This window comes from Acanthochromis polyacanthus, chromosome 7 (assembly GCF_021347895.1).
Source record: "Acanthochromis polyacanthus isolate Apoly-LR-REF ecotype Palm Island chromosome 7, KAUST_Apoly_ChrSc, whole genome shotgun sequence".
NCBI lineage: Eukaryota > Metazoa > Chordata > Actinopteri > Pomacentridae > Acanthochromis > Acanthochromis polyacanthus.
This window is the reverse complement of record NC_067119.1, coordinates 17,744,593-17,758,652: the sequence shown is the minus strand read 5'-3', so window position 1 is coordinate 17,758,652 and position 14,060 is coordinate 17,744,593. Positions and strand designations below refer to the sequence as shown.

At 40.2% G+C, this 14,060-nt stretch overlaps 2 protein-coding genes across 5 annotated transcripts in view; one reads left to right on the top strand and one right to left on the bottom strand.

Annotated features, from left to right (window-relative positions):
- Positions 1-1,107: 1,107 nt before the first annotated feature.
- Positions 1,108-9,241, bottom strand: LOC110953037 (IDNK gluconokinase). Its single transcript, XM_022196852.2, has 6 exons — positions 8,813-9,241; positions 7,893-7,941; positions 7,311-7,341; positions 7,137-7,223; positions 4,914-4,957; positions 1,108-4,127 (listed from the first exon to the last, which is right to left on the bottom strand). Exons 2-6 carry the CDS (start codon positions 7,928-7,930, stop codon positions 3,755-3,757), a joined length of 573 nt encoding a protein of 190 aa, XP_022052544.2. The 5' UTR covers positions 7,931-7,941; positions 8,813-9,241; the 3' UTR covers positions 1,108-3,754.
- A 323-nt stretch (positions 9,242-9,564) lies between these two features.
- frmd3 (FERM domain containing 3) overlaps positions 9,565-14,060 on the top strand; it is a 64,984-nt gene continuing 60,488 nt past the window's right edge. Inside the window, exon 1 of one of the 4 annotated variants that reach the window (XM_051950520.1) lies at positions 9,565-10,136. In XM_051950520.1, coding sequence (XP_051806480.1) covers positions 10,032-10,136 — 105 coding nt within the window. In that variant the 5' untranslated portion in view covers positions 9,565-10,031. The remainder of the gene's footprint in view (positions 10,137-14,060) is intronic. The other 3 variants (XM_051950521.1, XM_022196849.2, XM_022196851.2) reach the window with 3 other exon arrangements.

The following is a 14,060-nucleotide window of genomic DNA, read 5'->3' as shown; positions in this document are numbered from 1 at the left end:
TTGAGAAGCAGCTATTTTGAAAAGATCTTTAGGTCAAAGCAAATAATAATAGTTGAAACACCTAATTTCCACAATTGTCTAAGTTATACATCTGTTATCTTTCATTCGGCATACATTAAAACTCCCAAAATGTATTTTTTTTAAATAAAATAATCAAATTTGAGTAAGACTTTTAACTGTTTGCGAGATTTTAATTGTGTTTTCAAAGCAGTTCCTGCACTAAAAGTTTATTTTACCACAATAAAGTGTATTTATGGAAGACAAATTGAATGATAGAATACAAAGTAAAGGTGAAAATGACAATACGGGTTAAAAAAACGGATACTAATTGCCAAGTGTGGTGCCTCAGCCCTCTGAGTTTCCTAGTCTGTTCACCCTCGGCAAGCCTTATTGTGGGAATTCTAAAGAAGCTCCGTTTAACTGGGCCTTCTGCCCTGTTGTGGCAGCCGTGGACACAACAGGCTTTCACCATTCTTGTCCCCAGTCACACTGCAAACTATATTTATCTTGCCACTTCAAACTATTTCTCTTGCTCGCTGACTCCTGACCGCAACACTTGCCACCCAATATGGTGGACCAGCTAATAGCCTGGAAATGTGACGTCATCTGAAACACTCCTATAGTACAACAGCGTTTTGAGTTATCCAGCAATAAATACCAATAACCTGCAAAGTCTGGCTGCCTGTCCTCTAACCGAACCACCTTATACCTTGTGCTACTCTGAAACCACCCACCTGGAGACGCTCTCTCCTTTTTAGCCTGCCTGCTTAACAAGCCCCAGGCTCCCCATACTAATAATCAATTAATCAACATAATGTGATGATGATGATCACACAACCAAAGTTATTTGGTGAATTGGTACAGCATATGATCAGTATGCTATAACTGAATATTTAGTTTGTGTAGGTTTATTATTAGCCTACATTAGGTAGAGGTAACACTTGCTGTGACTTATTTGCTAAATGACAAAAAGAAAAAGTAGCTTTCTGCCTTGTTGTAGCCTAGTGTCAGGAATCAGTCTTGGTATTGTCTATCTCTTTTCACTTACCAATCGCAGCATGCCCAGAAGGGAAAGGATCAAGAAAGACAAAGAAAGGGAGCTACATGTCATTTACAATGCTACGGTACAATGTTTTATTGACCCTTTGTGTGTTATTATTAAGATATCAAAATAAATGACGTTACAGAAAGTGATTTTTTTTTTCAAATCTTACACTGTTATATTAAGGCAGCCAGTGGTTTTACACGCCACACAAGGTGCCCTTTTTCCCCCCGTTGAGCACCTGCCCCTTAAAATGTCTGTGCACGCCACTGACCTAAAGTGTAACATGAGGCAAAAACCTTCATCTTAAACGCGAGAGTTCTCAACATCAAAATAACTTACAAACTGTGACATTTGTTGTGTAATTAATGGGTACATTTATGTAAATTTGTAAGTAATGGAAATTAAGCACATGATAGTATTAAAAGGTGATGCTTCACCATCTAAAGTGTATTGTGTGTGTGAGACAGGTTCCTCTCCATTTTGCATTTTTGCTTCTGGGTCCTCTCTCTCAGACCCTACAACTACCTGACAAACAAGACACGTAGTCCGTCATCAGATATGCGTGTATGTGATCTGCTTGACAACCTGTGTGTGTTTGTCTGTTGCTGCCAGACTGAGGGGGTTTTAATCTCCAGCAGTGTGTGTGTGTGTGTGACTGGGTGTGTGAGATATGAGAGTAGCCAAGGGGGGTTTTCTGGATTAGAAGTTCCAAAAATACTTAGGCTGAGGTTTGAAGATGAGTCACACCACAAAAACAGCTCTGTGTGACAGAGGTGTGTGTGTCACAGTCAGGGTCACCTGTGTGTGTCGCCTGAACATGTCAATAAGTCATCCCGAAGCCTTGACTTGCTCTGTGCGAGAAGGTGTTGAATTTGAATCATTTGACTTTATTCGGTGTGAAGATTTAACTGTTGTTTGGTGCTTTTGATGTCGGTGCAGTAGACTGAATAAAAACATCATTTGCTTGCTGCTAAATTAATCAGTTTTCTAATGCAAATTAGTCATAAATGAACATTGTTAAAAGTCTGTTATGGAGCAGGAGAGAAACATTTAATAGTTAAGGTAACATGTAAAAGATCACAAGTCATTTAAAATCTGTGTTAAATAACAGACCACGCTTAGAGAAACGTACAAAAACTTTTCATACATTAGGCAGTTTACTTTCTGTAGAGTGGAAGTAAATCATGCACTGATTTTACCATAATTTAAAAAAATCAACATTCCCTTGTTCTAGTTTCTTAATTGTAACAGTTTATTGCTTGTCTGTTGCTTTTGTGATCAAAACTGGTCAGACAAATTAGGAATAGAAACTCCACTGCATTTATTTGAACTATTAAAGATTTTTAAAAATAGATAATCAGACTGACGATTTTCCAACAATTACTGTAAAACCCCTGAATCTTCACAGTGCAAACTTTAACATCACTATGACCCTGTGTTCTACTGCAGATTAAAACCACTTTCATAAAGTAAAATTAAAAACCTACTTTTTAGTTCCAGTTCAGATGGTTTGCAGTTCAAACACTCCTCTGCACCATTTACTGGAATGACACTTCGACAGTGTTTTCAAATGTTTTCGGCTAACTAGAAGTTTTCAGAATCATAAATGCGCCCGAAGATCACAAAGATTCTCTACTTCATTGTCTGCTGAAGCACTAATGAGTGGATCAAAGCTAAACGCCCACTACTGCACATGCTTTTCTGTGATTCTGAGGCACAACTGAAACTGTGTTTTATTTTTCATCTTTACTAAAATGCAAACTAGATTCAGAATAGATGTGGAATGTGGACTGTTACAAGATTAAATGCTACATGCTGGGAGCTCTGTGAACCTCTACTTAGGCACATTAATCGTTTGAACTAGTGCTGCAGCTAACGATTATTTTAATATTAATCGGTCGATTATTTTTTCGATGAATCGGATTAAAAAAAACACATTTTTAATTTCTGCTTCTTTATTCAGAAATAGAAGATTTGGACTGACAAAGCAAATAAGATCATTGCAGTGAAGCCTTTGTCTTCAACCATCAACAGAGGCCTCATGTCAGTGACCATCATGATAATGAAATTTTATTGAATTACCAAATCAGTTATTGTTTGGGGGCCCTGACTGTCCACACCAAATTTCACAGCAATCCATTCAATAGTTGTAAAGATACATGAACAAAAATCCACTAGGTCGCTGTCTGTAGATGAAAAAAAGGTAATTGCAATTTAACCTGTAGCTGAGAGATTAGGGCGCAAACTGCAAGGGTGCAAAAGCCTCAAGTCCCTGGTTTGATTCCCGGCTAGCCCAGACATTCAAACATCCCCTGTATCTGCTGTCTCTCTGTCTATATAAATCTCAAATAAAGGTTAAATTTTGCATGTTAAGTGTACACTTTTAAGTTTTGAAGTGTGTAACATGACATGCAAAACGTTTAGGCTTGAGGTTAATGTATGGGAGGGTAGTGTTCAGTCATGTGAAACACAAATGTCAGAAAAGTGCTGATATTCATACACTATTTCATAATATATAGACATGTCACCCTGGATTACAGATGTCCCATTCTTTGAGGTGATACAGGAAAAGTCGGAGAGTACCAAATCCCTGGACCACGAATGTTTGTATTTAATTTCACGGCTATCCAGCCCCTTGAGTTTTTGAGTTATTCAGGTTTGACATCTAACCAACAGCAACTTGAAAGCACTTCTGGTCGGCTGCAGTGGTTACAGATTCGCTGCTGCCGACTTGGAGCTCACAATGTGCTTTTCGACCTCCGCAGCCATATCAGCGATGCTCTTCCTGATGTCCAGTGACAGCACGTTCTCATCGTCCAGTGGAGGCTCTAAAGAGTCAAACTGGGAGCGCAACAGGTCTGCTTTCATATAATGTCCCCTCCGGGCCACCATCCTCTGGTGAATGAAGTTGTAGTCACCATGCAGGAAGACAAAACAGACATCAGGAGAAGAGGGAGGCAAGATGTCTGGGTATGGGTTGGAGGAGGAAGTGAGGGCTTTGGAGCCATGGAGGAGGATCTGTCTATACTGACGCTTCAGGGCAGAGCAGGCCACAAGGGCATCCGAACCTGAACACCTCTCGCTGCCATGGGAAAACATGCACACAGTTAGTGAATAAATGGGAATAAATGCTGAGTTGTGTGTGGACAACAGTAAAATGGTAAAAATGAAGGGGAAACTGACTTAAAGCAAACTTTGGTGAGCAACAGAATAAGAGAAGAAGGTGAAGAGAGATACAAGGATGAGCGGACGGAGAAAAAAGTGCTATTGAGTGTGGAGGAAAAGAAGCCTTTGATGTTGCCACAGACATTTTAAGAAAAAGATGGCACAGTTTTTACTTCTCCCTCACCTCGTCTCCAGACTCTCACTCACTTAATCTGTCTTTACTCTCCCAAACTCCCGCTCCTCGCTCTCTGGTTTTCATCTCAATTTTCAAAACCATCTTTGATATTTTTGATCTTTTTCAACAATTTCACGCCTGCATATTCTTACCTCGCCGCTCTGCTCTTCAGCTCCGTGTCACTCTCTAAACCCATCATCTTCTCCTCTCTGTCATTAAAATATGTGTTGTGTTTTCCCAAAGGTGTCTGTGTGTGTGCTAATCTCTGAGTGTGTATTTGTATTACTGAAGCTGTGGGGGCATAAATCAGCTTATACAGCGGCATTGTGAGGACCCACCTACCCTTTGGGGACTTGAAGCAAAATCCCCATCATGTAAATCATTATGTTTTAGAATGAAGACTTAGTTTGAGGTTAAGGTTAGGGCAAGCCTGCAGGAAATTCAAGTTAAGTCAACGTAATGTCCTTTGAAGTGATGGAAACACGACTGAATTTGTGTGTGTTGATGTAAGAACTGGTTTAGTTTCACCTTTCAATGACTTCATGCAGTTTGAGAAGCCAAGGCAATCTGTCCTGAGGAGACAAAGAAACAACATAACAGGATACATTTTAGTTGTAAGCAGCATATTTTCAGATTGTACACTGCTCATAAAAATATTCACCTTGCTTGAAAGTTTTGCCCTTTTATTGCTTTTCAACCTTGAATGCTTGTCAATCAAATTTGCCTTTTTGAACAAGAATTTGCAAAAAAAAAAAATGCATTTCAGCATATGGATTTAACTGTGCTCCAAGGGATATTCCGTGACTTGGACATTATACTATAATCACTTGAGACACGTTCACTGCATTCAAATGGTTTCTATTTCACTATCTGTAGGACTTGTGGCACGAATAGAGGGTTGCATATATGCATTAATTTAAGTGCAGTCATTTATTTTCTGTTTCATATTTTTAAATAGCTGACAGTGTTTTGTAGAAATGCATTCTCACTTTGACATTAAAGACACTTTTGTGAAACATTGTCAAAATAGCCACATACCTTTCACCATGATTCAACACTGAAAAAGAATAAAAGGGGAAAACTTCCTAGAAAGGTGAATATTTTCAATAGGCACTGTAGTTCAAGATTGTATATTAAATTTCTCAGTTATTAGATGATGGTTACAGGGGCAGTTAGTTAGACCGCACATTGGAATACTCTAATCTTCCAGTTGGTATGGTTTTTTTTTTTTATTTGTTCAAATTAGATCTACTGTTGTCTAAAGATGCAGTTCTTAACCTTTTTCAGAGATGTTCAGGTGAGCCCTGTTGGCCCGAGGGTCACAGCGCTGACTGTGATGTGTATCGTCTCCAGTCTGCGTCACCCATTGACCTTAGCTGCATGTCATTCCCTATTTCGCTCTTATTTCCTGTAATTTTTTTATTGTGCACTGCCTAATATAGACATAAAAAGTCCCTGAAAAATTACTTTAAAAGGACAAAAAAAAATGTAATTTTGCCTGAGAAATAAGAGATTATCGTCTTCCTCAAAGGGTAATTTAAAATAATGCAAAGAAGGAAAATAAATCTTATTTTCTTGGTTTTACGGGGTTTACAGTTTACAGCGTTTAGGCTGCAGAGAAAACCAAGACAAGACATTTCCTCTCTTGCAGGGTCATGAGTACAGCTTTACTGCAACTAGATACGTAAATCCAGTCACATGAACTTCTATACTGGCCACCACTGAGATAAGCTGTTTCTTTAAATAACAAAACATATTCTTAAACCTATGCAAGGATGATTCTCCTGAAAACACTAAAAAAAATGTATGCAGCTATCGACACTCATAGTTGTAGTGAGCTTGATGCAGCAGAATATGTATTTACAGTGGTTCTGACTACTCAGATTTCGGGCTGACATTCCCAATATGTTCTCTTTAATGGACTGAAATAGTATTTTAAAGAACCAATCGGAATCAAACAGGCAGACAGACGTAGCAGCACAAATGTACCTTTGATTACTCTGCGATCCAAAATAGAATCGGTCCTATTTTGGTTACAGCGAAACAGAAGTTCCATATTTTTGAGAGGAGTCACATTCGCTTACATCCAGGCTTCTGAGCACTCCCATGTCTTGTTTGGTTACACCAGCTCCAGCCTGCCAACTCTAATACTGGCATGAAAGACACATTTTTGCCAAAGCCTGACAGTAATCCTGTATTTACATTTCTGCTTCACTTCATCATTTATTCTCAATCTGCCAACTGTTGACTATTTTTAAAATATGCCAAAACGTTGGATGGAGCGGGTCCCCGGGTAATTCTCCTCACCGTTCAAAGCAGACTTCTGAGTGGGAGTTTATCATGAGCCACCAAACACCACTACCAGCAAACTGCTGCCAAACGTTGGCAGAAGCTGCTCCGCCTGTAGGCTTGTATACTCGACGTTGGCAGGGAGCCAGCCAATTGTTTGGAGGTCTCCCTTTATTGTAAAAGTCAGCATGGACAGACAACAGATAAATATTGAACAAACAGAAAATAAATGACTCCAGTGAGTTTTAGGACCGGGGGCTGTGATGAAAATCTCAGCAGCCCTCCCTGCAGTTCTATCTGCTTTCTCCCTCCAGCTACTTGTTGAGCGGCGGCAAGTCTGAGGGAATAATTTAGGCATGACAGCAGTGAAATGGTGAACTCCATGAATGACTGACGAGAGATGACAAGACTCCTCCAGGGACACACACACACACACACACACACACACACAAATAGGCCAACCTGGTCTGTGAGAGGTTCACCACGAGACATTTTGTCGATGTTCGCCTGTGGGTGGAAATTATCCCCTTCGTGCAGCGGCCAGCTGAGCTGATGAGTAAATGCACGTGGACAGGTGAGTATCAGGTGTACATGCATGGGAACAAATGATGGTGTGTGTGTAGAGGGTATAATTACCTTCTCAGACAGGAACATCCCTAAGCTGCTTCTGCATTTACAAAAACAGACCAAGACAAACGACAGAATTGATGCAGTTAAATCATTGGACACAAAAAAAACACTTTCAAGATGGTGCACTGTCACAGAAATGGTAGAAATCAAGTGAATTATCAGATTTGTCCGTTGATAGGAGACTATTTTGGAAATCATTTCAGCCATTTTTCATGCCAAGCATTCCTCTTCCTCACTGGTGTTTGGAAATCATCTGAGACCATCAGCTCAGGCTTTAGAAGACCATTATTAGCAGCCCTTCTCTAGTGCTTAGGTGTTAAATGACATTCCTGTGACATAGTGGTCTGGCTGTTCAATGAAGTGGAAACAGACACCAGTGTACTGTACCTAGTTATGTAACCGATACATTAATAGTTGATGAACTATCACCTCGTGGTTGATAAACTATTTTATTTTCTCCAAAGCATTTACCTATTTTTTCCCTTGTGTGATTCAAAAATGTACATGTGCTGGATGCACTCTCCTTCTTATGTGAGATACCACCTTATAAAGTTGCACAAAATAAATAAAAACGGACAGTACACATACTTTCCACAACCTGAAACTCCCATGATGATGTAGATCATCTTGTCCTGTCCTAAAACAGAGAGAGAGAAAAAAAATCTAATTCAGTCAGTATTTAGGGAAGTATTGAGATCCTTTAAGCAAAACTGAGTACTAATATCACGATGTGGAAATACTCCATCACAAGCAACAGTAAGCATTTAAAATGCCTGTAAGCAGAATCAGGAACATTTACCTAAAATATTAAAGATTTAAATACACTTTAGAGATAAATGGCTACAGTGACTCGCATGTATTATGACTACTTCTTATGCATGAATATAAAAACAGGATTTTACTGCTCCACTTGTTTTAAGATAATTAATCCTTTATTACTCCCCGTGTCTGGGGAAATTTCCCATGTTACAGCAGCATACATCATACAGTAGAGCAACAATAGCAACAGTAAACAACAGTATAATGATAATCATAATCACAATCACAATATGTCCAGGAGTGTCGGAAGGGAAAGGTGGCTTATGGAATGATGTGAAGTACAGAGAAACTGCATTTTACAAGAGTGCAACTCTTGATTATTTGCCTTAAGGATCAACTTGCTGGATTCATAAATTGCTTAGTGTGCTAAAAAAAAAAAAAAAACTGAAAATGGTGGTTTTGTCTAAGTAATAGCCTAATCGTCTCTAATTGAATAAAACTACATGTAAATATTTTTAAAGCAGCCAATAATGGGATATACATTTGAAATTGAGAAAATGATTTGATATGATCACAGCACTTGTTGAATGATTTACTGCCAAGCGAACATATTAACTTAACTGTATCATTTACCAAAAAAAAGATCTTTTCCTAAATTCTGTGTGCACTTTTATTTGTAGTTGACAAATAAATACGGCAGTAATGTAGTGTGATACGGAAAAGAAAATACTCCAGTAGCGTCCATTTACCTTAAATTTGCATTGAGGTGCAGCGGTTCAGTAAAAACCTACTGAGTTGCACTCCATCAGCAGATGGAGGTCGTTACACTGGAGCTTCCGGGATTTCTCCCAAACAGTCGCATACAAAAACCATGCTACATGTGCGGCCGGTCAGTGAACACAACATGTAACCATACTGAAGCTTTTTCAGCCCCTGAATAACAGAATAAACGCTACAGTTTGAGGTAAACAAGCCTAGTATTAGAGGAAGAACATGGAATTATGCGGAACACCCAGTAAAGCTGCTGAATCTGAGAATCTCGTGTGCTCTGTTTATTATACAATCTGCGTACACTTTGCTCCGTGGCGGCGGATTGTATCGCTGAGATGCGTAATGACGCACGAAGAGCACGTCGGTTACGTTTGCAATTAAAGGGACAGCGCGCTCAAAGTGCGTCCAAATTGTCTTTGACGTCATTATCGATGGAAATTAAATAATCACAGACAAACGCAGTTGTGTTCGTAACTGCTTATGTTTATATCACCAACTGAAATAATGAATAATAATATGAATTATTAATGAAGATCATATTACCTACCATCACATAGCTAAATCCACAACTTACAGGAGATGTAGTAAAGATATTATTCCATTTTCCAGCGGCTGTTACATGCTCTGGGGAATATATAGATTTTAACCATACAATTTAATTAAAAACGCCCTCAGAGAGCTCACAGACTAATTATTAATTTTTAAAACTTGGATGAGCGGATCACGTAAATATTTCTTCCTGAATTATGAAAACATAAAATTCTTATAAGGGGGTGTTTACATTCATCAGCATCACCACATAAGCCTGTAATTACAGTGTGAAGGTTCGTGCTGAATTTTGAAGAGACAAGTGAAGTGGGGTTGAGCCAGAGGGAGGGAGAGAGAGAGAGGGGAAGGGAGAAAGCCATCCTCCATCCTATAGATCCATCAGTGGGCAGGCAGGAGACGGATACAAGCTCTCCTCCTCCTTCCCGCTCTGTTGCATCCCTCCATCCTCTTCTCCACCCATCCACCTCTCCATCCACCCATTCATCTCCAAGGGCGTCTCAAGGGGTGACGAGAGTCTGACATACATGTGGGTTTAGCGCACGTCTGCATGCGTGAGTCCTCCGCGTAAAGCAGCCTTTCCTGTGCACGTCTGGTCTGTGTGTTGTGGAACCGCCGGCATGAGGAGCTGAAACTAGAACCGACAGAACGATGAAAATGCTCCGGTTTCGCAGCCCCAGCATCCGCTCCTTGGACCAGGAGATCCTGTGCACGATCCGGTTACTGGACGACTCCGAGATCTCCTGCAGTATTCAGGTAGACGGAGCGCCTCATCCAGCCCATGCATTGTGGTCTGTGATTATTACAAATATCACGTGGATGCAGTAGTAGAAATACCTTTAATTTTTGTTTATTAAAGCGCTGCGAGTGAGTTAAAATTATCGATTGAAACCTCTAGCAACCCATTATTGCTGATTATGTTGCTGATTAGATCACCATCAACATCATTTCTGTTCAAGCCATGCTGTTTTTCTTGTTTCCATGCTGCTGCTGTGATTTACTGGAGAGGAGGCTGCTTTGGCTCCATGTGAGACATGTAGTGGAGAGAAAAAAGCAACAGTGATGAGTTGAGTGATGATGGAGAGAAGTTGGGATGAACTTAGAGGATATGATGGAGCTCCATGGGCGTGGTGGTGGTGGTGGTGGTGATGATAGTAATGATGACAGGGATGGAAACTACTACTGTTTGGGCTATTGATTGCATCATTCATGTGTGTGGGTGAGAGAGGAACACAGTCTGTAGTCTGCCCTGGAGCTGATGGTGTTGTTTCCACCCAATCAGACAGCCAAGAAAAGTCACTGTACAGCTGAGAAGTGGCTGCATTGAAGCTGAAATGAAGGCCGTTCTTGGAAATGCAAGGTTGTTGTTTTTTTTGCTGGAGATTTAATCTAAGCTCTGAGCTGAAAGACTCACCTGCTCCTCAGATATGAGCTTTTAAGTGGAATCATTAGATTAAAATCTGTCTGTGAACAGAGGCGATCAGAGCTGCAACTAATTCAGAGCCTTTTCTTTCCTTCAGAATGACTGAAGAAGTTCCAGTCAGAGTCTTTATTGAATAATAAGTAACTACACCCCTCAAAAAATACCTCTCTTCCTTATTATTTTTGAAAATTCTAGATCCGGCTTATGAATAATACAAGCAGGAAGATGTGATTTCTAAAACACTCATCAGAAATTATCAGAAAAAAGCAGACTCTTGAGGGTGTGGCTGATGACAGTGTTCAGTTTTGAGTGACTCCTGTGCGATTTGGATTTGTAATTTAAGCAGACAAGTAACTGATGCACAAACCAACACCTCCAGTAAACTTGAGATCAAGAGGAAGAGAGAAAACTTAATCACTGGCTCCAGTCCGTGGATGCTTTACTATTCTCTTTTGAGTTCTGTTACTGAAACCTCCCTGGGCTGCCTGAACAAAGGAAAATATCAATTTTTCCTGTTTTCTTACACAAATTGCATCCAGTGTGGCTTCACGGCCCCCACAGCCCTGAGCTGCAACTGCTGCCAGAGAGGAAAATGTAAAATCCTGTTAATCTGCCAAATTATGATTCATTTTTATAGATCACACGTTTAAAAAGGCGGAAAACGTGCAGCGCTGAACTGCATATACACACACAATATGGCTGCCAAAGCTTGTTGACAGTCCAGTGAGTTGAACAAACTGAGCCGAGCTGCACCTCATCCCATCCTAAATGGCCCTCAGAAGAGTTCGCCTGCTGCCTCGGCTCTGCTGTTTGACCCTGAACAGACTCAGTAAAACTCGCTGCATGTCAGACTAACTGTCCTGCCGGTCTTCTGCATGTACCCAATTAATGATTTACAAAACACCATAAGGTGCACAGGGAAGAGAAGGAGGGTGAGTAGTGTCTGTGTCTTTGTGTTTAGTGCTCACATGCATGTACGCCTCTGTGCTTGTGTCTTTGAGAGCACAAAAAGTGTGTTAAACTGTGTGTACACGTCAGAGAATATTAAAGTGCGGCTTTTCACCCGGAGAAGCCTGAATGCAGGGGCCCCACGACTGTGAAAAGTGCTCTTAGCTGTGTCTGTATCTATGAACGATAAGGAAATGGACATTTATATTTCTAGCTGACTGCATTTTTCCAGAGCTTTCTTTAATGGCTTTGTGTTCCGGTGCTGAGCTGCTCCTTCCTACATATTTCATGACATCCTGTGCTCCTCATGCTACACTTCTGCTGCTCAACAACAGCACTTCTCGTCTTTCCACCATACAGAGACTTCCATCTCCTACTTTATCAGCTTGCTTTTTTCCCCCCCTTCTGCACCGCCACGGTCTGTCTTTCTTATTTTGTCTGCTCTGCTTTTCCCCATTGTGCAGAATATGTAGGTCAGGATAAGATGGCAAAGACGGCACCAGATTGAATGCATAAAATCACAAGAATTGTGTTTTCAAATTGTTGGTCAAATTGTGTTTTTGAGCACGAGTCACGGCTGAACAGTGTGCTCAGGGTGAGTCTGTGATGCCCTTATTTCCTTTTACTTTCCTTTGAGGCATCAGTTCTTGACTTTGCATACACAGGGGTATAATACTGAGCTCCCCTTGGGGCACAACATTTGGCACTGCATGGATAATCCTGAAGACTTTAAAATATCTTGAAACACCACAGAAAGTGTGAATAATTCTGAGGCGGTAGACGATGCAATTTTGCCTAAATGTGGATGCGGATTTATGACTTCAAATGCAAAAATAACTAGACAAGTATATTTGCATAGCACCTTTTATCAGCATGGCAATTCAAACTTCACACAAGACATAAAAGGCATTAAGAAAGATGTAAAAGCACTACATACACAGCTTCATTGCAGTGCAAGTTTTGAAAGAATACATCCAAATCTGATCGAGTCAAAGACAATTAAAACAGATTTTGTGCATGTGTTGAAGCAGATTTTAGTATTTTCTTGGAGTTTTTGTCAAGAGATACATTTTTTGCAGAAATCTTGGTTTAGATACAGAAAGAATTTACAGAGGAAGTCAGGAAAAGTGGCCTGCCTTATATTACTGGACTTTTTGCTCTAGTACACCATGCTTTCTTCACCAATGTCTTTGTCTGTCTTGTAATCAGGGCTGAACACTACCTGAGGCTGTTTTCTCATATACAACTCACTGATCAGTCACAGATAGCATTTATTGCTACAGAACATTATCAGTTTACTTTGTTCAACCCAAAATATTACTTAGAAAATGTGATTACCCTTGGCTGAACAAATCACAAGAGAAACACAGAAAACATGACATTGGAGACATCTTTTCAGAGTATTGGTCCTTATCTTATCTTCCTTATTCCTTCATCCAAACACATAAATAACCAACTCACCAAAAAACATTCAATAAAGGCTGATTATCTGTAAACACAAAGGACAGTATGTCGTCCGCTTTCTTCTCCTCCTGTTGTATGAAAGTATTGTTCAGCCCATCCTTTCCTGCTCCACTGCTCTACCTGTTTCTTCACCGTGCTCTCTGCCAAAAACCGCAAAACCAGTATTGCTGCTAAGACAGTAGGTTTCCCCACCCACCCTCTCAGACCTCAATTTTAAGGCCATCACAAATACCACAGCACAGGTCATCACACTCCCACTCAGTGCCCACTTCACTATGCTGCTCTTTGGGCTCATACTTGACCCTGCAGTTAAAGCAGCTTTCACGTTGTTCTGGCTGTGGTTGTGATATGGCATTGTGTCTTACATTATTTAAGCTGTATGTCATTCTAGAGTGATAATGTGTGTAAAGGTGATGCACAGAGCTGTGAAAATTAACTGCCCCTTGGGTACAGTGAGGTCTGTCTATGGGTTAAACGGTCAAATAACCATTTTCAGTCCCATTCTGCCTTATTTTTCAGCCTGTTTTTCATTAGATATGCAGAAGTGACAATAATAGTACAACGCAAATGATCTTCTTTTCTGACTTAGAGAAAAAGTGAAAAATCTAATATCCATTTTTGTTCAGAAGTGGTTCAATTTAGCCAGCTGTGTGCAAAAGGTTATTTAACCGTACATCTATTGACAAATTCTTAACCACGGAGTTAATCCACGTTTTTGTCAAGTGTGGCTTTTTCATAGCAACGATCACAGAATGTGACCAGTACATGGACACTTCTGTGACTATAGGGAGAATAAATGTCCACCTTAAAATGCGGCTTTTTTTAAAATGACATGATGCCCCAGA

Coding starts and splice junctions, on each gene's coding strand:
- LOC110953037 (XM_022196852.2), bottom strand. CDS start 7,930: ATGATCTACATCATCATGGGAGTTTCAGGTTGTGGAAA. Junction 7,342..7,892: donor GGAGTTTCAGGTTGTGGAAA/GTATGTGTACTG, acceptor TTGTAAATGCAG/AAGCAGCTTAGGGATGTTCC. Junction 7,224..7,310: donor GGATGTTCCTGTCTGAGAAG/GTAATTATACCC, acceptor TTTACTCATCAG/CTCAGCTGGCCGCTGCACGA.